The 24,347-nt window shown below is 52.8% G+C and overlaps 1 protein-coding gene across 5 annotated transcripts in view; it reads right to left on the reverse strand.

Moving 5' to 3' along the window:
* The window catches only part of JAKMIP1 (janus kinase and microtubule interacting protein 1), a 90,094-nt gene that overhangs the window by 19,858 nt on the left and 45,889 nt on the right, over positions 1-24,347 (reverse strand). For 3 of the 5 annotated variants that reach the window (XM_042936934.1, XM_042936932.1, XM_042936933.1), the window contains exons 4-10: positions 21,368-21,862; positions 10,016-10,225; positions 9,047-9,166; positions 5,542-5,688; positions 4,433-4,573; positions 2,468-2,527; positions 1,958-2,071 (exon numbers count right to left, since the gene is read on the reverse strand). In XM_042936934.1, the coding sequence (XP_042792868.1) occupies positions 1,958-2,071; positions 2,468-2,527; positions 4,433-4,573; positions 5,542-5,688; positions 9,047-9,166; positions 10,016-10,225; positions 21,368-21,862 (1,287 nt within the window). The remainder of the gene's footprint in view (positions 1-1,957; positions 2,072-2,467; positions 2,528-4,432; positions 4,574-5,541; positions 5,689-9,046; positions 9,167-10,015; positions 10,226-21,367; positions 21,863-24,347) is intronic. The other 2 variants (XM_042936935.1, XM_042936937.1) reach the window with 2 other exon arrangements.

The following is a 24,347-nucleotide window of genomic DNA, read 5'->3' on the forward strand; positions in this document are numbered from 1 at the left end:
GCACAGAGTCTGACGCGGGGCTCGAACTCACAAACACGAGATCATGACCTGAGCTGAAGTCAGATGCTTAGCCAACAAGGGGCCCCCCTACTTTAGAAGCTTTATGGGGTGCACAATGCCGCAATACTCCCAGCTCTCCAGGCCGAATGCCTTTAGACCCCTGCTGTTTCAACACATCCTGTGGTGAAAACGGCATTCACGCACATGACTGGCAGCTGTACGAAACGATGCGTGTTTTCCGTACGGCACAGGGGGTCACGTGTTCCCCACCAAAGCCTTCACACCCTGTGGATCCACATTTCAGCTTCCGGGAATCTGTCCACGGGAACAATCCAGACCCTGGCGCAGCTTCCTGGACAAAAGGAGGCCACCGGGGTGGCATTTACAGAAGCAGAAAGTCCAGTCCCTTAAAGCAACGGTCAATACCCAGGGAATACAACAGAACCGGCCCAGAACGCTGCCTACCGTAAACACACTCCACGGCAGGAGTTACAGCTGCCAGGAGCTAAAAGCAAACATGTCCGGCACCGAATGGAACACAAATGTATGGCCCATCTACTCAACAGATTATATAACCATCAAAATTTGCTTGTATGACGACAGGGTCATGACACGGATAAATGCTTTATGGTAGAACGTTAAGTAAAAAAAAACAAAAAAACAGGAAGCAACAGCGTACTCTACAGTCACAGTTACATTATTAAGAAAGAAAAAGATGGGGCAGATCAAGGGCTGGGGGTGGGGGAGGGGTTGCACAAAACGCCAGCCTAGATGGTGCCAGGGAGGCCCTGCGGGTGACATTTGGCTTATTTCTCAGGTTAGTCTGTGGTGCTGTGATATTGCTTCCACAGTAAAAGTGACTATTTAAAAATAAACAAGTTGTGGGGCGCCCGGGTGGCTCAGTCGGTTGAGAGTCCGACTTCGGCTCAGGTCACCATCTCACGGCTCGTGAGTTCGAGCCCCGCATCGGGCTCTGTGCTGATGGCTCAGAGCCTGAAGGCTGCTTCGGAGTCTGTGTCTCCCTGTCTCTCTGCCACACCCCGCTCGTGCTCAGAGACCAAGTGAGCTGACAAGGGGAGGTTCAAATTCAAGTCCGGGCTCCAAGGCCCACGTTTCCACCACTAAGACAAGCTGCATGAGGCACATGTCTCTATGTACTGACCTCAGAGACTCAGAAATGGAAGTGGCTCAGCACAGTGTGTTTATTTTATTTTTTATTAAAAACATTTTTTTAAATGTTTTTTTCATTTTTGAGAGAGAGAGAGAGAGAGAGAGAGAGAGAGAAAGAGAGCAAGGTCACTGCCAAAGTACTTGGTTAACATGAGGGTCATGGTGGAAGAGGGCGGGTCCCTGACCCAGTATGACTGGTGTCCTTATAGGACGACAGCGACACACTGGGCGAATGGTCTCTGACGACAAAAGCAGAGGTTGGAGTGACGCAGCTTCAAGACAAGGAACGCTAAAGTGTGCCAGGAAATCACCAGAAGCTAAAAGAGCCTGGGAAGGACTCCCCTACGGGTCTCAGAGGGGGCACAGCGCTGCCGACACCTTTATTTTGGACCCCTGGACTCCAAACCGCGAGACGAGACGTTTCTACTGTTCCCAGCCGCCCGGTGGGGGGTACTTTGTCACGCAGCCCCAGGGAGCTGATGCACCAGGATCCCCATCTCCCTCCCACCACTTGGAGTACATGGCACTACCCCCTGTTGCCTCCCGCTCAGGTTGCCCCAGTCCCCACCACTCCCTGCTGCCAGCCTCGAGAGCCACGTGCCTGTGGCTTTTAGGCAGCACATCCACACTGCTGTTTTCTCTAGAGAAGACAAAGATTTCTCTACAACCACATCTCTATTGAAAGCAAAACCAGGAGGGGCGTCTAGTTCAAACGAAAGACCCACGTCTCTGTGGCGGTGAAACGAGGTTCACGGGTTTAAATGCAAACTTTTTTTTTTTTCCACACCTGCCCCAATTTGCTCTGTTTATTCCAGCGTGGCCCCTGTGGCGTCTGAATTCTCCCCGTCCAGCTGTGCTCTCCCTGCCAGGACATCTGGGCACCGTCTCTATAAAACCACATCTTCCAAAAAAAGAACACGGTTCTGCGTTATTTGAACAAAAAGAAGCTCAAAGCTCCTGATTTTTTTTAGAACGGGATATAAGATGTCAGAAACCAAGCCCGGGTGTGTTTTGAATCCTTCAAAAGGTCTAAGTATTTATGCTTTTAATTGGGGGCAAACAGCGCCTGAGGCCTACAGACAGAATTCATCGGTGAGTTTTCCATGAATAAATTACAGTCACTGGTTCGCGGCCATAACCGATGCACCGAGAGACGCGATAACAGCTTTTTCACCACCAAACGTGCAGACACGAGAGTGTCCCTGCCGTTAGGGCCCCTCACGGATTGCTTGCGTTTCCTCCCTCCCCTGGACCATGCAGGACAGCAAGCAGGACAGCCACACCCCCGCAGACTCACCTTGGGTGGCTTCAGACCTTTCCCGCGATGTCGTTTGGAGCGCAAGAGACGTTCTCTCTCCTAGAGGGAGATACAACGGTTGGCATTATCAGCCAGCCTCATATCACACCAGCCAACCCAACTGGCTCCCAAAGTGCGCCTCCCCCCCGTCGGCACTGGGCGTGCATTCGTCCAAGTTCTGAGCACCCGCGTGACGGCCGCCTCCCAGAACTGCACGCTACAGAGCCACCCCATTTACTCGAGTCCTTAACGGGACTGGGACTGTCTTGACCAAAAAATACCAAAGTGTGCCAATCCTGAAAGTCCCAGCCTGTCTGCGCTGGGGGCTGGAAGTCGTAAAGCACAAGCCAGTGCTGACTGGCGATCGCCGTTCTGTCAGTGACCACAGCCCAGGATGAAATAGTTTGCAGCTTTGAGCTCAGACAGAGCCGGGTCCAAATCTTCATGGGCCTCCTCTGAACCAGGTGACGCATTTTATTTCTCTGACTCTCAGGTTCTTCCTTTGCTCTATGGGGCTAGAACCTACCAAGCAGCGTGGCCCTAAGAAAGAAACAAGAGCCTGTGGCTGCCTGGTGGCCACTGTCAGTAAGATCGACATCTGCAGGGCAGCAGAAGGAGTGGCAGCCTTTCCGCTCTAGGCAAAACCAGGACGTCTCTCCTTTCTAACTCAGCCCTGCTTTTCCCCTTGGCTGCCGGGAAACCCAGAGACAAATCTGCTGTTTGGTTATAGCCCTTATGGTCCACCCATCCGTCCCTCCTCATCTCAATGGATGCAGCGATCTTTATTTTTTCTGGGATTGTTGGTTTATTATTCCTCTTTCAACTTCATCGTCATTTTATTGAAGGTATGTTTTCATCTTATGTTCTACCAAGTTTTTGGGTAATGGAGAAAGATGAGAGGAAGGATGGATAGAAGGAAGAAGGGATGGAAGAAAGAAGGGGAGGATGGATGGATGGATGGAGAAATGGGAGGAAGAAGGGATAGAAGGAGAGAGAGGATGATGGGAAGATGAGAGGATGGATAGATGGATGGATGGAAGGAAGGAGAGGGTGGATGGATGGACAGACAGACGGAAGGAAGAAGCTATGGGAGAAAGAAGGGGTGGATGGATGGATGGATGATGGATGGATGGGTGGCCGGACAGCTGAGGGATGGAAGGAGGGAGGGGGGATGGGAAGATGGGAATACGGACAGAGGCAAAGATAGATGGAGGGACGGGAGGGAGAATGGATTGGTGGGTGGAAGGAAGAAGGGAAGGACTTAAAGAGAGAGGAAGATAGGCCAGCAAAGCGAGCTTGACAGTTATGGTCAAAGCTTTTTCTAGAATTTTGATCACTGGCTTTCTACTCTTGGAAGACCCATGAGTGGAACCATCACATTCCCTCTTGGGCATTAAGAACACACTTTGCTTCTAGGGTCCAACTGAAGCTTACTGCAAATGCTCTCTTACTGGTGCCTAAGCTCCTTTCACAGACAGAAAAAGGATTCTCTGGATATAACACTCGCCTACTAAGACACCCTCCTCTCCCCTTAACCTTGTAGATGTAGAGTCTCAGCCAGCCCTTCAAATTCTAGCCTGATTACAAGGTTCAGGCTTTCAAGTTCATGGTCTGCAATAACTAAGCTAAAAAAAAAAAAAAATAGACTTCTCAGGGACAAACTGTGCCCACTGTGTCCAGGCCAGACGACCCATTCCTAAAACGGATGCTGCTTCTTAGCAACAGCAAACCAGGGAGAAGAGTTGAGAAAAAGAGTAGCCATGGAGACGGCCTCCAGGCACCAGCGGCGTCTTTTACACAAAGTCGAGGCTGCTGTCTGGCTGAATTAAAGCAGCAAGGTGCCCACGCGGGTGAGCTCCGTGAGGCCCCACCCGCATCAGCAGCAGCGCCCTGGAGCCTCGATGCCATTCGTCACACCGCGTCACCCGGCGCCACACCGAGCGATGTCACCAAGCGCGAACGTACCAGCGAGAGGTCGTCGATGACGTGCTGTTGTTCCAGAACCTGCAGCCGTAGGAACTCGATCTCCTGCTCGTCCCTCGTCAGGCTGAGGTCGTTCAAGGAAGTGTGCCGCTTCAGGGACGCCTGCGCCGACAGCTTCTCTTTCTGCAGCCAGAGGGAGAGCGCCCAGCAGGGCCGCTCAGCCAGCAGGTTAGTTACAGCGCGAGCACCCAGCGGGAGCTCAGGGAGCACCCAGCGGGAGGTCAGGGAGCACCCAGCGGGAGGTCAGGGAGCACCCAGCGGGAGCTCAGGGATGCGGGAGGGAAGAAGGCTACCCAGTCCCCACGCGGGAGGAGGGGACAGGTGCAGACCAGAAGCAAGCTACAGGCTGAGAGAAAGGGCTGGGCAGGCATGGGGGTGGGAGGTGGTCGTCCAAACCCGGGCCCTGGAGGCTGGACGAGGGAGCTGGGGAGGCAAGGCATGCCACCGGCGATCGTGTCCCCCTCACACCGGGGCCTGCTGGGGTGCGGGGAGAAGGGCACCCCACCTCCCAGAGCCTCAGCCTTCTTGCTGGAAAAGGGGTGACTGACACCGCTTGGGACAATGAACCTCGGACTCCTCCACGAGCCAGCAGTTACAAGACACCGCCCTGGCCACAAAGACCGAGCACTCTGATGGGAGCAAACGCAAATCCCTCATGCAACGGTGGCCATTGCTCTCACGTGCGAAGCATCTGCGAAGAGCTAAGGATTCCGTGAGGCCTTTCCATGCCAACACTCCACCCTCTGGGTAGCCCCGCGGTGCTGATAACCGCATCCCCACTTTGTGGACGAAGACGCTGAGGCACGGAAAGAATGGGGCTGTGTCCGGGGCCCCGGGGGCAGCGGGGGGCGGGGGGGGGGGCAGGGCTGAGGCGCAGACCCAGCTGCGGGCACTGCCTGGCCTTCTGCCTCCGGGCACAGAGCCCTCGACACCGTGCCTCCTAGAGAAGCGGGGCCAGCAGGGCTGGGTGAGGGCGGAGAGCCCTGGCGAGCTTCCTGGGGGAGGCGGGGCTGGGCGGAGACCGTGGGCTGCGAGGGTCAGTCGGGGGCTAGAGAAGCCCAGGCGGAGACTCGAACCCAGGGCTGACTCACCATTTCCACATTCTCCCTCATGACGCTCTTGATTTTCTCCTCCATCCTCTGGATGCTCTGCAGCAAATCCTCATTCTTCTTGTTCATCCGCTTGTTCTTCTCCACAAGGGGCTTCAGCTGGACCTCGGTCTCCCGGGAGCGTTTCAGCTGCGATCAGAAAGACACAGAAGGCCGGTGGCTGTAAGGCCCAGCGGACTGCTGACGTCACACCGCGGAGGCCAGCAGGGGTCCAACCCGGGACCGGAGCTGCCTCCGCTGGGACCACAAACCCCAGGAAGATCCCACAGCCACCTGGATCCCAAACACAGTAGTCCACCCGAGGCTCGGGGGGCCTCGCGTAAGGCAACAGGGGAGGCCCACAGATCCGCCCCCGGGCACCCCGCTGGCAAGTGACCTGTGCCGGGTCCACTGGTCTGCACTTCCTTAACCTCTGGGCATAACCCCCAGGGGTCCTGGGTCTCACGCTCAAAGGTCAATCCCATGACCCGGCTGCTCCTGGCCACCATTCCTCCCCAAGTACAGACCTAGCAGAAAGCTCTACCTTCTTGAGACAGCAGGCAATCAATCCTGGGCCCCACTCCGTGCCAGACTCGGTGCCGGGACATCAAACCCGAAGGCGTTCCCTGAGTCTGTACAACTAGGGGCTGTCCTTCCAGTCTCTCCCGTGGGATCAGCGCTGGGGGAGCCCCTCTGGCGCCTGGGGCCCTGTGCTGGGGGCTGAGTCGAAGGGACGGCACGCCAGGGTGCCCGCCCAACGTCAGAGGAAGAGGGCGAAGACAGTAAAGGAGGTAAGAACACGGTGAGCCAAGTGCGGGCAGACGTTCCAGGCGGGGAGACCACGCGCCCTGAGGTTCAGAGCGGGCAAGAACACAGCTCGTTCAGTGCAGCGGGAACACAGAATGTGGGGTGCTGGGCGTAGAGGGGTGGACACGGTGAGGCCTGGATTCGGGGGCTGGAGAACTCTGTCATTCAGTTTCTGCCCTGGCCCTTGAGGGCTGCTCTCTGTGGTCAGGTCTGCCTTCTCGAACACACTGTGCCTCCCCACAACCCCAGGAGGGGCCCCATCCCCACTTTACAGAGAAACTGAGAGCAAAGAGGTGGGATGCTGTGCTCGTGGCCACACAGAAAGTGCTAGAACCAAGAATCAAGCACAGGGACTGACTGCAGATCCCTGATTTTGGTCACCAGGTTGTAAAGTTAAGATCAAGCAGTCTGGTGGGACCCACTCAAATATAAAATGGACCTTTGAGGGGCGCCTGGGTGGCTCAGCCGGTTAAGCATCCAACTCTTGGTTTCGGCTCAGGCCATGATCTCACGGTTCCATGGGTTCAAGACTCGAGTCGGGCTCTGTGTTGGCAGAGAGAAGCCTGCTTGGGATTCTCTCTCTCCCTCTCTCTCTGCCCCCCCCCCCCCGCCACTCGCACTGTCTCTGTGTCTCTCAAAATAAATTAATAAACTTTATGAAAAAAAAAATAGACCTTTGACCCATACATTCTACTTCTGAAAATCCTCACAGGAATAAAATTCCAAGTGATAACGACAGAAATGTGTCTTCGGGTGACATATGCTCATAACAGCAAAGAAACCCGAGCAGCCTAGAGGAATGGGTGAATGAACCACGGGTCGTCCTCAAAGGGGGGGCGTGAGCCGTGCACCTGCCCAAACGACAGCCGGAACTGATGAATCATGGGAAAAAAGCAAGTTGCAGAACAATAATACAGAGGAGAAAATATCCCGTCTGTAACGGCAAAACAACAACAGAAAGTCTCCTGGTGGGTGTCGATATATTTACACCAGTTTTAAAAGCACGTAAGAACCACCCCAAACAGCTGATGGTAGTTATTTCATGATTTTAAGATCAAAGTGCTGGCTAGCTGCTCAGTTTTTGCTTTAAACACTTCAGTGTGCTCCAAATTGTTTCACACAAGCTACATTTCTTTTCTAATCTTCTCGGTGAGCTATTATGCAGTACACGAGGGACTTTTTTTAGTTAATGAATATTTAAGCGAAAAGCGTACATCTGATATTAGACATACAGTCTGATTAAAGCCACTTGAAAATATGCTTTTAAAAATACTTGATGGAGGAGTGCCTGGGTGGCTCAGTCAGTCAAGAGTCCGGCTCTTGATTTCGGCTGAGGTTGTGATCTCACGGTTCGTAAGATCGAGCCCCGCTTCAGGCTCTGGGATGACAGTGTGGAACCCGTTTAGGATTCCCTCTCTCCCTCTCTCTGCCTCTCCCTTGCTGTCACTCTCTCTCTCAAAATAAATAAATAAAAACATTTGAAAAAATTAACAAAAAAAACTTGAAGGCAATGACTTTACTTCGATCCTGTTAAGATTACAAAGAGGTGACTCTTACCCTGTTCATCTCGCATGGCTCTCACATACTATATAGATGCGCTCGCTTTCACGATAAAATTTAGAATCAACAGAAATATGACAAGACACTTGTCAAGAAGTTTATGTACTGACTCCCATGACATAAAAGTTCACTTTGCTGTTTATGCAGCAAATTTACACATATTCAGAAAACTACTCTTTTTACTAGACTATCTTTTTATTTGTTTATTTATTTAATAATTTTGAGAGAGACTGTACATGTGCTGAGTGGGGGAGGGGCAGAGAAAGAGGAAATGGGCGTCCCTAGGGATTCATTTTTTTTTAACCCAGAGTCCCTGTTCATTATCTTTAAAATTAGAAATATGTGAACTTTGGGACTCCTGGGTGGCTCAGTCGGTTGAGTGTCAGACTTTGGCTCAGGTCACGATCTCATGGTTCATGGGTTCAAGCCCAGCGTCAGGCTCTGTGCCAACAACTCGATGCCTGGAGCCTGCTTCGGATTCTGTGTCTCCCTCTCTCTCTGCCCCTCCCCTGCTCACGCTGTCTCTCCCTCTCTCTCTCTCTCTCAAAAATAGATAATAAACATTAAACAAATTTTTAAAAAAGAAATGTCTGAACTTTTCTGCAAAAGAAAGTAAACAGAGGAAAAAAAACCTAAAATGATCCATCATTACACCACCTAAAACAGCTCCCAATGTCCGTCATGACAATGTGCGTGTTTGTTTTGTAAACTGCGTGTCGCTTTAATTTACTGTGAGCAAATAAACGCGATGTCTACCGTCCCTCCTAATGACTGTAGACAGGTCACTGCCTAAATGTTCCATAATTACTCTGCCCAATACTTGAGCGTTGAACAATTGGGTTTTTGTTTCGTTTCGGGTCACTTTGGGTCGCTAGCGTCAACACTGCAGTGAACATCCTCTCTAAACTCCTCACTGTTTGCTCTGACTCTTTGCCCAGGATAAATTCCTGTAGAAACAAAGGGGAGGAGCAGGTGTCTTCACGGAACGTGTGCTAGATTTTTGGTCAGGAATTAATGGGAAAGAAAGGAAAGGAAACCAGGAGGCCTCTGCACTAACTATGAGTTCAGGGCGGGTTTTTCGGCCCCGGGGTGGCTTCCTGGCGCCCTACAAGGCACCGTCTGTCTCTCGGGGGCTGATTACCAGCTCGTTCCTCTCGTCTGCCAAGAGGGTGTTCCTGTCTTCCAGCTTCCGTATCACCGAGTTCAGTTCAGCAATCTTCAGTTGGAATCGCCGTACGTCTCGTTCGTCCATATGTTGATCCTAAAAGAAAGTCAAGATACGAACGTACTTCAAAGATGTCTTAGGGAACACTCCCAGGGAACTCGCGGGACGTGACCGCGAGCTCCTCCTCACAGGGCCCCACGCCACGCTGGGCGTCCCTGCAGTCAGGCCATGGAGACGACACCCTAGGCCCTGCCAGGGACCCGCAAGAGACTTCGTCTCAAAGTGACAAGAGGTCAAGCCAAGACAGCTGTGCGTGGTCTCTGGGGACCTTCACGCTCCAGCCCGGGCCCACTGTGTCTCTCTCACAAAGGCCCACGACGGACGTGCCAGGACATCCCTCAAGACCCACCGGGCCAATCTCGCCAGCACCTCGTATGCTGTCCGCATGAGCACGCACGACAGACGTTCAAACATCTGGTGACTGACTGCACGAATGAATGAATGAATGAATGAGTGAACGAAGGCACGCTGCTTCAGCTTCCTCTGAGCACGTTGCCCCCAGAGCCCTTTCCTTCTGGCTAAGCTCCTACTCATGTTGCAGGGCTCTGACTTCAAGACTGGGCGCCTTTCTGTGCTCTTACTGTGCACCCGGCGCTGACGCCTTCACTTCTCTTTCCCACTGGGCTCCAGACCGGCTGGAAGCAAACGCAGTCAGCTGCTCTCCCCTCTGTATCCCCAGGCCTAACGCTGGGCCCTGCACGTGGTTAACGTCAGCCAGTCTGGGGAGGGAGGCCAGACGCACGGACAGACGGAAGGGAGGGAGGGGTGAGAGGAGGCAGGCGGGCAAGGTGCCCGGGGGGGGGGGGGGAAACGACCGCAGAAAGAAGGGCAGGCAGCGGTGGGCCACGGGGCCCCGGTGCTTGTGCGAGTCGCCACTCCCCGTACCTGGACGCCCATGAGCTCTGCCATGTCCCCGATGCCAGGCGGGAGCTCTCTCTTGGGGCTACTGTGGTACCGCTCAGCCTCTTTGACCTGAACCAGCTGCTCATCCAAAGCCTCCTTCTGAAGAAGCAGCTTCTGGGTCTGGCCCGTCTGCACGCCGAGTTCCTTCTCCAAGGCCAGGATCACACGGTCTTTCCCTCTGATCTCGTCCATCTGCAAACGAGAAAGAATGAACACTCAGCCTCAGGGCTCGTGACCACGGAAATCTCTCCCTCGCTGGCCTGAGGCCCAGAGGAAAAGGTTAAGAAGGATCAAGGACCCAGGTCAGCTGAACTGGGAAAACTCAGGACACAGAGGGGCCACTGTCCACGGCCCAGGCCCCGCTCCCCTGAGCACAGAGGAGCGGACAAGTTACGGTTCGATGGCCAGACGCTCACCCCTGAAACAGGGCTACGTTCGTTTCTCTCTCACGCGAATTAAACAAAACAAAATCCTGACCTCCAGGCACCTCCAGCCACCTCACGCCCCACAGCTCAGCTTCCTCACCGAGCTTCTCTCCCACTCACCCCCCACTTCTTCTCTCCCACTCACCCCCCAAGCCTCTCCCGTCCGGTCACAGCCCCCACCTCTCCACCAACACAGCTCTCATTAAGGTCTTGGATGCTCCCCTGGCCCCCAGACCCACAGGGCAACTTTCTGTCCTTCATCCTCACCAACATGTGACCAAGCCACTCACACCCTGCTCCACGAAGCTCTCCCGCCCCTCCCGCCCTATGCCATGACTTCCTGGTTTCTGTCCTTACAGACTCACCTTCTTCCGGCCGCCATTAAAGTCTGGACTTTCCAAGGCTTGGCCCTCTTCCTTTCCCCAGGCAGCCGCGTCCTCACCCATGACGTTAAACCCCCATATGCAGCCGACACCCCAATGTGTTCCCCAGGCCCTGACTTCTCTCAGAGCCCCAGAATCATAGAACTAACTGAGTATTTGACATCTCTGCTGGGGTCTCTAAAGGACCTCAGCGTCTCCACATGCAAACCTCCAAGTAAGCCCCAGTTCGCCCCAGCCCGGTCTTGTCCAGCATTCCCTAGAGGAAACCAAGCAGAAAGCAGCTTACAGAAGAGAAAGCTTTGGCCCCGGGCCATCCGCTTCAACTGATTCCAGAGAGCCAACGGCTGGGAAACTGCCCCAGTAAGGGTGCTGTGCTGGGGTATCCCCTGCCACTGCGTGTCCTTCCTAGAACCTGAGATTGTGAGGTCATTTGGGAACAGGGTTGCTGCAGATATAGTTAGGAGGAGGTCACACCGGAGTAAGGTGGTCCCTATGACTGTGTCCTTAGAAGAGAAGACGAGGCACACAGATGCCCCTGCCCACAAGGCTGGGTAGAGACGGAGACAGAGACTGGAGAGATGGACCCAGAAGCCTGGGGACATCACAGACTGGCTGCAGCCACCAGCCCTGGAAGAAGCAAGGACGGTTCCTCTCCAGCACCTTCAGAGAGCACGGCCCTGTGACCCCTTGATCTCAGACTTCCGCCTCCGAAACTATAAGCCAATAAAGTTCTGTTGCTTTAGCCACCCAGCGTGTGGCCCTTTATTACAGCAGCCCTGGGAAACGGAGACAGGCTTTAGAAGGGATAATTTGCCAAGCACTAGGAGAGAGTGATGCGGGAGCCCAGCATTGCCAGGAGCCCCAAGAGCTGGGAGAGGCTGGAAGGACCCTCCCCTGGAGCCCCCGGGGAGCACGGCCCTACCGGCACCTTGATTCCTGACTCCTGACTCCTGGCCTCCGGACTGTGCGGGAATACCTTTCTGTTGTCTTAAGCCACTGAGTTGGTGGCCGTTTGTTAAGAAAGTCACGGGAAACAAAGATACTCCGTGACTGTGATCTGTACCTCTTACTTGTGACTGTTGCACCTCAAGTCCACAGACAGTCAACGGCCGAGAACAGTGGTTAAGAGTCCCGTTCTGGCAGCAGACGTAAAGCTGATTCAAAGGCCCTCCCCGACACCGTGTGACCTCCTGAGGCACAGCACAGGCAGGGCCACCTGTCGGACCCAGCCTCAGCCTCCATAAAGTGGGGACACGGAGACCTCTTAGGACCTCCCCGGTCCAGTTGTGGAGAGTTAGATCTTAGTGCAGACCCGGGCATGTTATAAGCTGTGGTCAATGTTGGCTGCCCCCGTGAATCTGTGTTAGCTCCTGGTGAACATATTGAAACAGCAGACCATATTATAGAAGGGGGAATTGGTACCCTCAAAATACTGGGAGGTTTTCAAGCAAAAGTCCTACAGTTCTGAAAAACTCTTTGAGCCACCTTTCTTTTAGAGCAAAGAGTGTGCTCCCTTCCCGCCACATCCCCAGCCCCACAGGACAATCTCCTGGGACTCCAGCCCTGAGCCTGCCTGAAGCCGCGACAGAAGGTGCCCACTGCTCCCCCTGGTGGCAACCCACCATCAGCTCCCCGCCTGGCCCTAATCCCTGGGAGGAGCACCTCCTGGCCGTGGGGAGGAATCCTTAGGGATGCGGAAATTGTTCCCACTGCCCAGGCCAGTCCAGAAGCACTAAGCAGTACGTGAAAGGAGTTCATTAATGTAAACCACTCACGCGCTGCCATTAATTCAACAAATACTGAGCCGAGCGTCACTGATGGGTCCTGGGAAGCCTCTGCAAACAAAACAGGCTAGAGTCCCTGCCCTCAGAGTTTCCACTCTGGAGGGGGACGTAGTCACTAAACAATAAGTCAACACTGCAGTGGCTGAGAGAGGGATTCGCGCAAGCGGGAGAAAAGAAAGTGCGGGAATCAGCAGGGCCAGCGGGACGTGGTGCGAGTTAACAGGGAGGGTCCCCTCGGCATCCGGGCCACACACTTCTTGCTTTGCGCTGGAGCCCAGAAATGGAGCCCCCACCGTGCATTACACTAGCTCCTCCCACACAAGGCGGCAGCTCTGCGAGCAGGACACCTCTGGAGCCCCAAATTCTGCATCTTAGGAAAGGGCCCGTTCCCCGCTTACTCTCGTAAACGAGCAGAGGGCTCGCACCCGTCACCCTGGGAAAGGTTCCCGGAAAACGGTTTCCACCAGCAGCGATGACAGCCAGGAACGAATGGACAACGCAGAACGCATTCTGGAATCAACATCTGTCAGGTTGTTGTACCTTCCCCAGCCAGAGTCCTCAGGGCCCCCCAGGGTAGGAGACTTGCCAACTTCACACAGCTAAAGGCAAGCATTCCATTCATGGACTTTACGTCTGCCTCCCAGGCTGAGTTCTCAGCAACCCTGTCCCCTTCCCCCAGGATGCTGACAAGGCCATGAATCTCTGACACGAGATTCCCCGACCTGCATCCCCTGAGCAAGCAGACTCCCTCTCCCAGCCTCTGCTCTCAGCATATGTTACAGGAGAGGGGTGGGGCTGAAATCATTCCAGTTCCCAGGGCAGGCCCAGATTGGCTCACAGCAGTCACGTGCCCTGCCCCCTCACATTCAACAGCTCCGGGATGGATACAGGACCCAATCAGAACGAATAGCCTAGAGAGAGCATAGCTAGGACCCTCCTGTTCCTCCTTAGGAGCTAAAAAGGAGATTCACTTTCTCTGAGCTGTGTGTGTGAGGATGGGGGGGAGGGGCCCGGCACAGCAGTGACATCTCACCAGCACAGCGTGAGACCCCCGAGGCTGAAAATGACACAGGATGAGTCGGAGCAGAGCCTGGGAACCCTGGATCCCTTGGGGGGGGGGCATGAGTGCCTCTGGAGCCCTGCCTGAAGCTTCTCCTACTCCTTCAGTTACAAATGCTGACAGATGATGGTTCAAACGGGTCGGAGGTGGAATTTCTGTCACTTGAGACCAAAAGACCCTGACACAGAGTTAGGGAAAGCACACAGACTGGGTGATGGCTGTCACTTCCTTCTTACGTGCCAGCGCGAGCTCGGTGCCTCGTCCATACTTCCGAGACACGCTCTGTCTTCAGAAGACCCTCACGGTAGACACTACCCGCCCCGCTTCACAGCCAGGTGAGGCCTGGAGAGAAGCATGTGCCCAAGCGCTGGTCAGCAGCAGGACCACGAGGCCAACTCAGGTCGGCCTCTGCAACGCCCTCACCATCCCACGTGCCCCTCGGGTGCAGAATCCAACCACCTCCCCACGGTCGCATCCACCAGGACGTTTGTCCCGACAAGAACCTTCGTGTGGCCAGCTCCCAACGTGCCCAGCAACGTGCGCGTAGCTTGGTGAGCTCCACCGCACCCCAAAGTTCGGGGAACGAAGAACGAAGCGGGGGCTGCTACCCCGACACCTCCTCCCGCCTACCTGTGGTCAGTGACTAGCGTGAGCGTTCGCCCAAATGTCACGTGGACCCTAAAAGTCAGGATGGGATCTTATTTGGAAACGGGGTCTCCGTGGATGCGATTACGATGGACGTGAAGATGAGGTCACACCAGATTAGGGCGGGCCCTAGATCCACGACTGGCGTCCTCGCGAGAAGGGGACAGAGACACAGACACACGGGGGAGGACAGGCCACGTGGCGGCAGAGCCTAGAATGGCACCACCACAGGCCGGGGGGGCAGCAAGGATTCCTGGCCACCACCAGAAGCCGGACGGGGCAAGACAGGATTCCTCCCTGCAAGCGGCGTTCGGGGGGGGGGGGGGGGGGGGGGGCGCGTGGTCTCGCTGACGCCTTGATTTCAGACTTCCGGCCTCCAAAACTGAGAGAGAAATAAATTCCTGTTGGGAGCAGCTGAGTTCGCAGTGACTTGTTACGGCAGCCCTGGAAAACTTAACAGAGCGCCAGACCGGATTTATCACACTGCGGTGCACTCCGCAAAGGGACTACGTTTCCCAGTGCCCCCTGCAGGTAGATGAGGCTGGGTAATTGTTGGCCAAAGCGGTGGAAGTGGAAGCGTATGGAACTTCCAAAAAGAAAAGCGTTCTTCAGTGAAGACTACGCCCTTCTTCATCGGCCCTCCTACTGCCAACCTGGGACGAAGACGTGATGGCTGGCGCTCAGTGAGCATGAAGGCCCACGAGGGCAGGGCCACATCCCAAAGTCCATTCTGAGGAGAGAGCTGGGAGGTACCCGTGTCCCTCACTACTCTGTGGAGCCCTGTGGCAGCCCTTTCCGGACTTCGTACACAAGAGAGAAATAAACTTCCAACGTTGAAGCCCCGGCGTCCTGAGGGAGTAGTCCCTTATGTGCCACCAGGCCTGAGCCTAACTGGTCTAGGGAAGGAGTCCAGTCTGGTGTCCCTGCCCCATGTGGGCCGTAACTTCCTTTTCTGATTTGCTTCTTTTTTTTTTTTTTCAAACATTTTCATTTATTTTTGAGAGACAGAGACAGAGCACGAGCAGGGGAGGGGCGGAGAGAGAGGGAGACACAGAATCCGAACCGGGCTCCAGGCTCTGAGCTGTCCCCACAGAGCCCGACGCGGGGCTCGAACCCACAAACCGGGAGATTGTGACCTGAGCCAAAGTCGGACGCTTAACCGACTGAGCCACCCAGACGCCCCTCTGCTTTGCTTCCCTTAAGACGCACGTTAAATGTGTAAGCGGGGCGTCCACAGACCTGCCTGCATTTCCAATCCGATCCGACCCAATCCAGCTGACCAAGAAATGAAACGCGGGCCACCTTCCGAACACGTTGCCACGAACAAACAGCCTTGCCTGAGAAGCCACATTTTTCAAACTGGAGGGGGGTGGGGGAGGGGGGGGGAAGTAACGGGAGAAATGGACACCTGTTCTCTTCACTCGATCGTCCAAGTGGGGCGTTTGCAGTGAAAGCCACACGCCCACCGAGAATACCTGAACTGAGGATATTCCTGTTTAGGGCCGACGCGGAAACAGACACCACATCCTCTGGTACGTTTTAAATAAGCTCCGGCAGTCCCTTAGGCAAATATTTGTTTCTTCCCCATTTTTTTTTTTTCTTACTTTAAACGTGTATTTCTCCTGCCAGAGAGGAACACAGTTCATGGGTCTCTTGTTACAGAAATGGTAAGAGCTGCCAGACGCGGTAGTTCGTTTTATTCTCATAACCCCAGGGCAGGTGCGCAATCATTCCCATTTCGCAGAATAGACACCACAGGCTCAGAGATGGGAGGCAGCTTCACTGGGGTCACCCAGTAAACAAGACTGGACTCGCACCCAGAGCAGACTCTCCCTCAAGGCTTCCCTTCCCCTGATGTGATAACACCTCCCCCCACCCCACCCCACCCCACCCCCACACCCAGAAAGGAAGAGAAGTTCTGATGCCTAAGCTAGTGCTGGAACTCAGGTAAATAAACATCCCACTCCTTACTGCTGAACAGCAGCCCATTCGATACCACATTTTATCCATTCCCCAATTGATGGACAGATGGGCTGCTTCCACGCTTTTACTACTATGAATATGCTGCGGTGATCACGTATGCATCTTTATGGAAACATGTTTTCATCTCCTTGGGTATACAGCTGGGGGTAGAGGTGCTGGGAGGGAGCAGGCAAATTGCAGTTTAAGAAACTGCTGAATTATTTTATTTTTTTTCATTTTCTTAATGTTTATTTTTTTTAGAGAGAGAGAGAGAGACAGAGTATAAGTGGGGGAGGGACAGAGAGAGAGGGAGACACAGAATCTGAGGCAGGCTCCAGGCCCTGAGCTGTCAGCACAGAGCCCGACGCCGGGCTCGAACCCACGAACCGGGAGACCGTGACCTGAGCCAAAGTCGGACGCCTAACCCACCGAGCCACCCGGGCACCCCTCTTTTTTTTTTAATTGCATCCATTCTACTGGGTATGAAGCAGTATCTAGTTATAATTTTTATTTGTGGTTCCCTGATGATCAGTGAGGTTGGACGCCTCTTCAGATGTTTATCTGTCATTTAAGTATATTTTCCCTTTTTGAAGTACTCTTTGCCCCTTTTAATTGTTTTTCTTCTTGCCTAGTGGTTGTTTTTGTAATCTGAATAAAAGCGGTTTATGATAACACGTATTGAAACGATCTCCTCCCGATCTGTACTGTGCCTTGTCTCTCTTTCATTGGTGCCTTTGGATGAACAAAATTTATTCCTCAAAAGTTCAGTGTACAACCTTCTCCGAATAGGGCATTTATATGACTGGTGTATCTGTGTCTTCTCACTCCAAGAAGACACAAATCTTCTTGGGGTGTCATCTGCCCCAAGATCATGAAAATACTGCTCTGTGTTACCTAACCAATTCACTAGTCTACCTTCTAACATCCACGTCTATGGTCCACCTTGAATTAATCACTATGGATGCACGGATGGCAGGATGCAAGGATCACTGTTCCTGTTTTACAGATGCCCACCTACCTCAACACTGTTTATGGAAAGACCACCCTTTCCTTACTGGACTATGATGTTACCTGTTTCCTAAACCAGGTGACCACACGTGCATAGGGCCACTTGGGGACTCTCCTGGTCAGTGATTCATCCACGTATCCTTCAGCTGGTCTTAATAGTAAGCTTTGTTACATGGTAGTGTCAGGTTTCCTGGGCTTTTTTGTCTTCAGAATTGTGACTCCAGGTCCTTTAAATTTTTATATCAAATTTAGACTCCACTTGCTAATGTCTACCAAAAAAAAACCCAAAACCCTGCTGGGGTTGTGACAGGGATTGCCCTAAATCTATAGATCATTTATGGAAGTACTGATACTTATATCATGAAAATGGCTTCTCCCTACATTTATTTTGGTCTCCTTTATTTTTCCTCGGCAGTGTTTTGAAGCTTTCAGCGTGTTGCAGCTTACACAACGTTCATCAGACTTTATTCGTAGGTCTTGGTACTCTATTATAAATGGTCTTTTGTAAAGCTCCATTTTCCCATTACACATTGCTAATATATAGAAACACAGTTTTATTTTGCATATTTACTTTCTATTGAGAGGCTTTGATAAATTCACTTAGTAATTCTAATAGTTTGTAGAGTCTCTTGGATTTTCTACATCACAATCACAGCATCTGCAAATAACGGCGGTTTCCCCCTTTTTTCCCCCAATCTTTAAAACTTTTCTTTTTATTGTCTTTCAGATTTGAGGTCCTAGCCAGTGCAATGTTGAACAGAAGTGGTGATAGTGGATATCTTGTTCTGTCCTTGAATTCGCTGGGAAATGTTCAATATCACTATACGTTAGATTTTTTTGTTTTTTGTTTTATTTATTTATTTTTATTTTTTAAAAAATTTGTTTAACCTTTATTTTTGAGACAGAGAGAGACAGAGCATGAACAGGGGGAGGGTCAGAGAGAGAGGGAGACACAGAATCTGGAACACGCTCCAGGCTCTGAGCTGTCAGCACAGAACCCGACGTGGGGCTCAAACTCACGGATCGCAAGATCACGACCTGAGCCGAAGTCAGATGCTCAACCGACTGAGCCACCCAGGCGCCCCTGTAGATTTTTTTGTAGAACCCTTTACCAGATTCAGAAAATTCTATTCTATTCCTTGTTTGCTGAGAGTTTATACTGTGATGTTGAATTTTACTACACGCTTTTATTGTATCTATTAAGATGATCATATGGCTTTTTTCTCCTTTATTCTATTACTAGCTGAATTATATTCACTGATTTTTTAACATTAAACCAAACTTTGTGTTCCTAGAATAAACCCAACTTGGTTATATTTATTAGCCCTTCTGTATATTGCTGGATTTTATTTGTTAATGTTTTATTTAGTACTCCTGGGTCTATGTTTATAAAAGATTAATTTTTTTCTTTTATTGTATATCACTGGTTTGGGAGTCAGTTATGCTGGCTTCATAAAATGAATTAGAATATGTTCCCTTTTTCTCTTTTCTGAAAGAGTCTGTGTAATTAGTTTTATTTCTTCATTAAATACTTATAGAATTTACCTGTGAAGTCTCTGGGCTTGGACTTTTCATTGAGGGAAAACTATTAATTACAGATTTAACTTCTTTAACAGCTATAGGACTACTCACATTTTCTATTTCTTATAGTGTCAGTTTGGTTAAGTTGTACTTGTTCAAAAAATCTGCCCATTTTATCCAAATTTCTTGTTCACTGGCATATGCTGTTCAGAAAGTACTCATACTGTCTCTTTAATTTCTGTAAGGGCTGTAGTAGTGTTTCTTTTACATTCTGTACACTGGGGGACTTGTCTCTGTTCCTTCATTGGTATTCCTCAGGACTTATCAGTGTACCTAGTTTAATTAACTTTTGATGCGTTGATTGTCCTTATTGATTAAGCCCCTCAATTCTGCTTTCTCAGAGATTAATTTGCTGTTCTTTTTCTTCGTTCTCAAGATGGAAGCTTAGATGTTTGGTTTTCAGCATTTATTCCTTTTTGTCTAAAATCTGTTTTATTCTAAGAAGCACAATTTTTGAAAGAAAGTGTGTAGGTTCCCTTGAAGAGAACAGTATGTGCAGCTGCTGAAATACCATATTTTGTCAGTGTACCTCCAGTTGGTTAACTGAATGCTGTTTAAATCGTCCATGTCTTTGTTCATCTATTGTCTATATGTTCTATTATTTGCTCAGAGTCTTATTCTCCAACTACAACTGTGGCTTTGTTTCTCCTTTTAGTTTTGATGCTTTTCTTTTGCACATTTGGAAGTTTCGTTACTAAGTGCTATTACAAATGGACCCCTTTATTATTAAGAAGCGTCCCCAGGGCACCTGGGTGCCTTAGTTGGTTAAGCCTCTGACTCTTGGTTTCAGCTCAGGTCACGATCTCGGTTTTGTGAGCTCGAGCCCCAAGTCGGGCTCTGCACTGGCAGCACAGAGCCTGCTTAGGATTCTTTCTTTCCCTCTCTCTCTGCGCCTCTCCACTCACACTGTCTCTGTGTCTCTCAAAATAAATAAACTTTAAAAAATGTTTTAATTTTTAAAAAAAGGCATCCCCTACTTGTCTGTAGTATTACTTCTTGCCTTGAGGTCTTCAACATGAATACAGAGCAGCTTTCTGGTGGTTAGTGTTTGGATGTTGTATCTATTTCCACCCTTACAACTTTCAGCCTCACTGCATCCTCATAATCAAGATATGCCTCTTGGAAACATCACTGTTGTCACTGCTGTTGACTCTACCCTGAGAAACTTAGCTTGCTCGCCTTTTCAGCCTCCTGCAGCACACAGGCTCAAAGTCTGACAGTCGTCCTGAGAGGCAGACTGGTGGTGTGCCTGCTGCAGCCCCTCCCCCGTCTGGCGAGCTTTGTTTCCTAAGTATGACACGACTCTGGGAGATTTCATTCTGCCTTTCCACCCCGACTCGCTGGCTTCCCGCATTACCCCAGAACTCAGGAAATATCTGGGGTGTGAACCGGCCCCCCCAGTGTGGGGGCTCCTTAGTTTCCCACTTTTCATGCTGACCATGAGAGATGGCAAAGAGCCCTGCTCACCTGTCTCAGCCCTGGTGGAGTCTCTTTGCTGGGGGGAAGCCCCATCCCCAGCCTGCTCTTGGGATACACAAATGTCCCATAGGGAAGAAGCTGTCGGCTGGTAACCGTCAGCTCTCCTGGGCCAGGCTCTCTCTCCTCTCCTTGAAATTTTAGCTCTTCTAGACCTCGGGCCTTCCATAGCCCTCCAGCCTTTAAAAACAGGATTGCTTGTGGGGCGCTTGGGTGGCTCAGTCGGTTAAGCATCCAACTCTTGGTTTCGGCTCAGGTTGTGATCTCACAGTTTCATGGGTTCAAGCCCCCCATCAGGCTCTGCACTGATAGCCCGGAGCCTGCTTGGGATCCTCTCTCCCCCTCTCTCTCTCTGCCCCTCCCCCGCTGGTGTCGCCTCTGTCTCTCTCAAAATAAACTTAAAAATATAAGATGAGATGAGATGAGATGAGATGAGATGAGATGAGATGAGATGAGATGAGATGAGATTGCTTGCAATTTTTAGCTTTCCCCAGTTGTTGCAACAGAATGGCTGGCCTGTCCCTACCTACCACATCTTACCTGGAGGTATAAGCGTGCTCCAGTTTAGTAATTAAATGAGTAAATAAATAAATAAATGCCCAGCACTTTGATAAGCTTCCACGGTCGTTTTTTTGTTTTTGTTTTTGTTTTACCACAACCTTGGCCGTTAACCTATTAACCCCATTTTACAGAAACTTGTGGTTCTGAGCTGTTCCAAGAAGGACCAAGGATCCCACACCCAGCGAGAAGAGTTCTACCTGCCCAACGCCCCTTTACCACCACGAGGACGGCAGGGGCTTTGCTAGAAGCCCCGTGCTAGAACCGTGCCTGACGCACAGCGGGTCCTCAAAACTCGGCGTTTACCGCACACACACAGGAAGGAACGCATGCATGCAAGCCGGACAGGGAAGAAGGCACAAAGGAGAGGATGCGCGCGCGCGGGCGGGCGGGCGGGAAGAAAGGGGTGCAGGCACGCACGCCAGCCGGGAGGGGGCGCAGGCAGCACGTACCAGCCTGCGGATGTCCCGCTCGCACTCGCGCTTGATGCGGTGCACCTCGTCCTGGTGCGCCTGGTAGGCAGCGCGCAGGTCCGCCGCCTTGGTCTTGTCGGCCTGCATGCAGTTGCTGAGCGCCTCCTCGGCCTGCTTGCGCGAAGCCTTGAGCTCCAGGATTTCCTGCTGCAGCCGCTGGCGCTCGCCGTCGAAGGCCCTGCGCGCCTCGTCGCGCGCCTCGGCCAGGAGCGCCGTCTTGACCTTGTCGGCCGCGCCGTCCCGCAGCACGTTCAGCGTGGCCTGCAGCCGCTGCAGCTCGCCCTCCTTGATCTTGGCGGTGCGCGCCGCCTCCTGCTCGTGCTGCCGGATGAGCACCTCGCGCAGCGCCTGCAGCTCCTTGGTCTTCTCTTCGTGCAGCTTGGCCCTGAGCTCCGAGATGTAAGCGGTGTGCCGCCGCTGCTCCTGCTCGCGCTCCAGCTTGGCCTCCTGCAGCCGCTCGCGCAGTTTGCCCACCTGCAGCCCGAGCGACGGGGACACGGGTCAGGGTCGGAGCTGGGGGAGCCGGCCAGGCCCCGCCGCCACCTCCCCGCGCCCCGTTGTGCGGGAGGGCCCCCGAGACCCTCGCCGGGTCCCCCACCCCCACCCCAGTTCCCTCGCCTGCCACCCCTGTGGTCCTGACCCTCAGCAGCCCCACCTGCTTCTTTACTTGCTACTGTTTTCTTGGGAATTTCGCTAGAGGTGGAAAGCCACCTGCGGATGCCGGCGAGGGCAGTCAGGCCTTTGACATCCCTTCCAATTCGGAGACTTATCGGTCACAAGACACATAAGCAGATATCGTCACTCACCAAAGATGGACACATTTTGACACCAGAAATACCTTTTCAGTGCCCGTGCACTGGACCGTGGGCACAGGGAAAACAGAGCAGATGGAGGCAGAGAGGGGCAGTGGAGGGCAACCATCCTCGCTGACCTGTCCCCTCCGCGGGCTGGGGGCTCCACAGCATCCCCCACATTAATCCCTAGGGGGTTCCAGGAGGGAGGTGACTGTGTTGCCCGGAGGCAGTGGAGGCTCAGAGATGCCTCCGAGACCTGCCTGGGGGGAGGGGCTGCCAGGGGACAGAGCCCGGCTCACCCCCAGGCCCCTGGCCCCAGAGCCATGTTGCTCAGATGCCCGGCTGCCAACCCAGCCTGAGCGCATCCGTCTAATCAGCAAAATCTAAACCATGGCTTGTAGAATGTGCCCAGGGAGTATTTGCTTAAGACGCTCCAGAACGCCATATTCGCCCCTTTTCAAGTAGCCCACAAAAACACACACTGGGCAGGAACCCTTTACAGTCCGTTTGCTTTCTATATCACACCAGTCTCCAGAGAACGGGAACCAATTGTACCTCACAGAAGACACGCGCGACTTCTGCGGAAGGTGGCCAACATTTTCCCCGGCCTACGCTGTTTATGGCATGCCCACATTTTGAAATTAATGTCAGGTGAGGAGCTTTACAGTGTCCCTCGGTATGGATAAATCCTTCTGACAGCGGAGAAAGAAGCAAAAAGTAAGCCAGGCAAAGACACAAAGTCAGCATCTCCTTACATCAAACACTTGTGATCTCAGAAACAAGACGGGAGAACCTGTCAGTCCCGGGCCTCCCCCTCCCTGGGCTGGGACTGGGAGTCTTTTCCTAGTGGACGCAATGCCGGGAAGCCAGAACTTTAAACATTTAACGTGCTTGCCCCCAGCGAGGGACTAATATTTGCTTCTGGCATTGTCCTTCCCAGGAGGCAACGCTGTCCCGACTTCCCTGGTTATTGCCGACAGGGGTCGGTCGCATCCCAAGCCTGCACGGATGTGTGATTACTGAGCCCCACGATGGTGAATGGTGCGTGTCAAGTCGGCAGGGCCGTGGTACCAACTCATTTGGCGAGAAACCCATCTGTATGTTGTGAAAGTTTTTAAAGAAGTGACTCATATTTAAGCCGGCAGACCTTGAGTAAACCAGCTGACTCTTCATAATGTGGGTGGGCCTCACCCAATCAGTCGATGGCCTCGAGTGAAAAGGCTGAGCTCCTCAACGAGAGGAATTTGGCCTCCAGGCTGCTTCAAGATGCAAGACTGCAACATGCACTCTTGCTGAAATTTCCAGCTGCCTCTGCTCTGCAAAGTTCAGATTTGCCAGCCTCTGTAACCATGTGAGCCAACTTCTTAAAAAAAAAAAATGTGTCTCCCTCCCACTCCCCACCCCTACACACACACACACACACACAATTTCCTATTGGTTCCATGCTTCTCTGAGGAACCCTGACTGTGAAACAGGGACATCAGCAGCTGCCCGGGGGGACTTGGGAGGAGGAAAACCCAAAGCACTGAGTGGATAAAGGGAAGTTTGCTCACAGGTGAAAAAGAAGGAAGGGGTGCGGAGGGGAGCAGAGGCGTGCGCAGGGCAGCCTGGGGGAGGTCGGGCCTGCTGAGACAGGTGTCTAGGGCAGGGACGCGGATGGAAGACGGGGTCGAGGGAGAAGGCCCTGCCGGGTCGCAGAGGAGCCGAGGGCCGAGCCCAGGTGCCACGACCCGAGCAGAGCAGAGCGAGGCTGGGTTGGCCCGGGCTGTGCACAGAGCACCTGCTCCCGACTCCTTAGCGCTGAGCAGGTCTAAAGCGTGCCAGCACTCTACCCGCCAGCTGCCTCCAAGCCACTCCCAAGTCTGGCGGCACAGCAGCACAGACGAGCACCTGGCTGCATATAAGACAGGAGCAAAATGACAGGGAGGGACCGCGCCCTGGAGGAGGAGGGAGGGGCCGGTGCAGAAAAGCCTCTGAGCCAGCGCCACCTGCCACTGCAGCCGGAATGGCGAAGCCGGCCTCCCCCCGTCTCTGTCCCCTTCCACCCTGCCCTTCATCTGATCCGTCAGGGCTGGCTCCCCATTTCCAGGCCTGGCCACTTCCTCCACTCCCTGCAGCCACCCTGGTCCCACCGCCCGACCGCGGCAGCCGTCTCCTAACCGTAA

The sequence above is a fragment of the Panthera leo genome, chromosome B1, assembly GCF_018350215.1.
Source record: "Panthera leo isolate Ple1 chromosome B1, P.leo_Ple1_pat1.1, whole genome shotgun sequence".
Taxonomy (NCBI): domain Eukaryota; kingdom Metazoa; phylum Chordata; class Mammalia; order Carnivora; family Felidae; genus Panthera; species Panthera leo.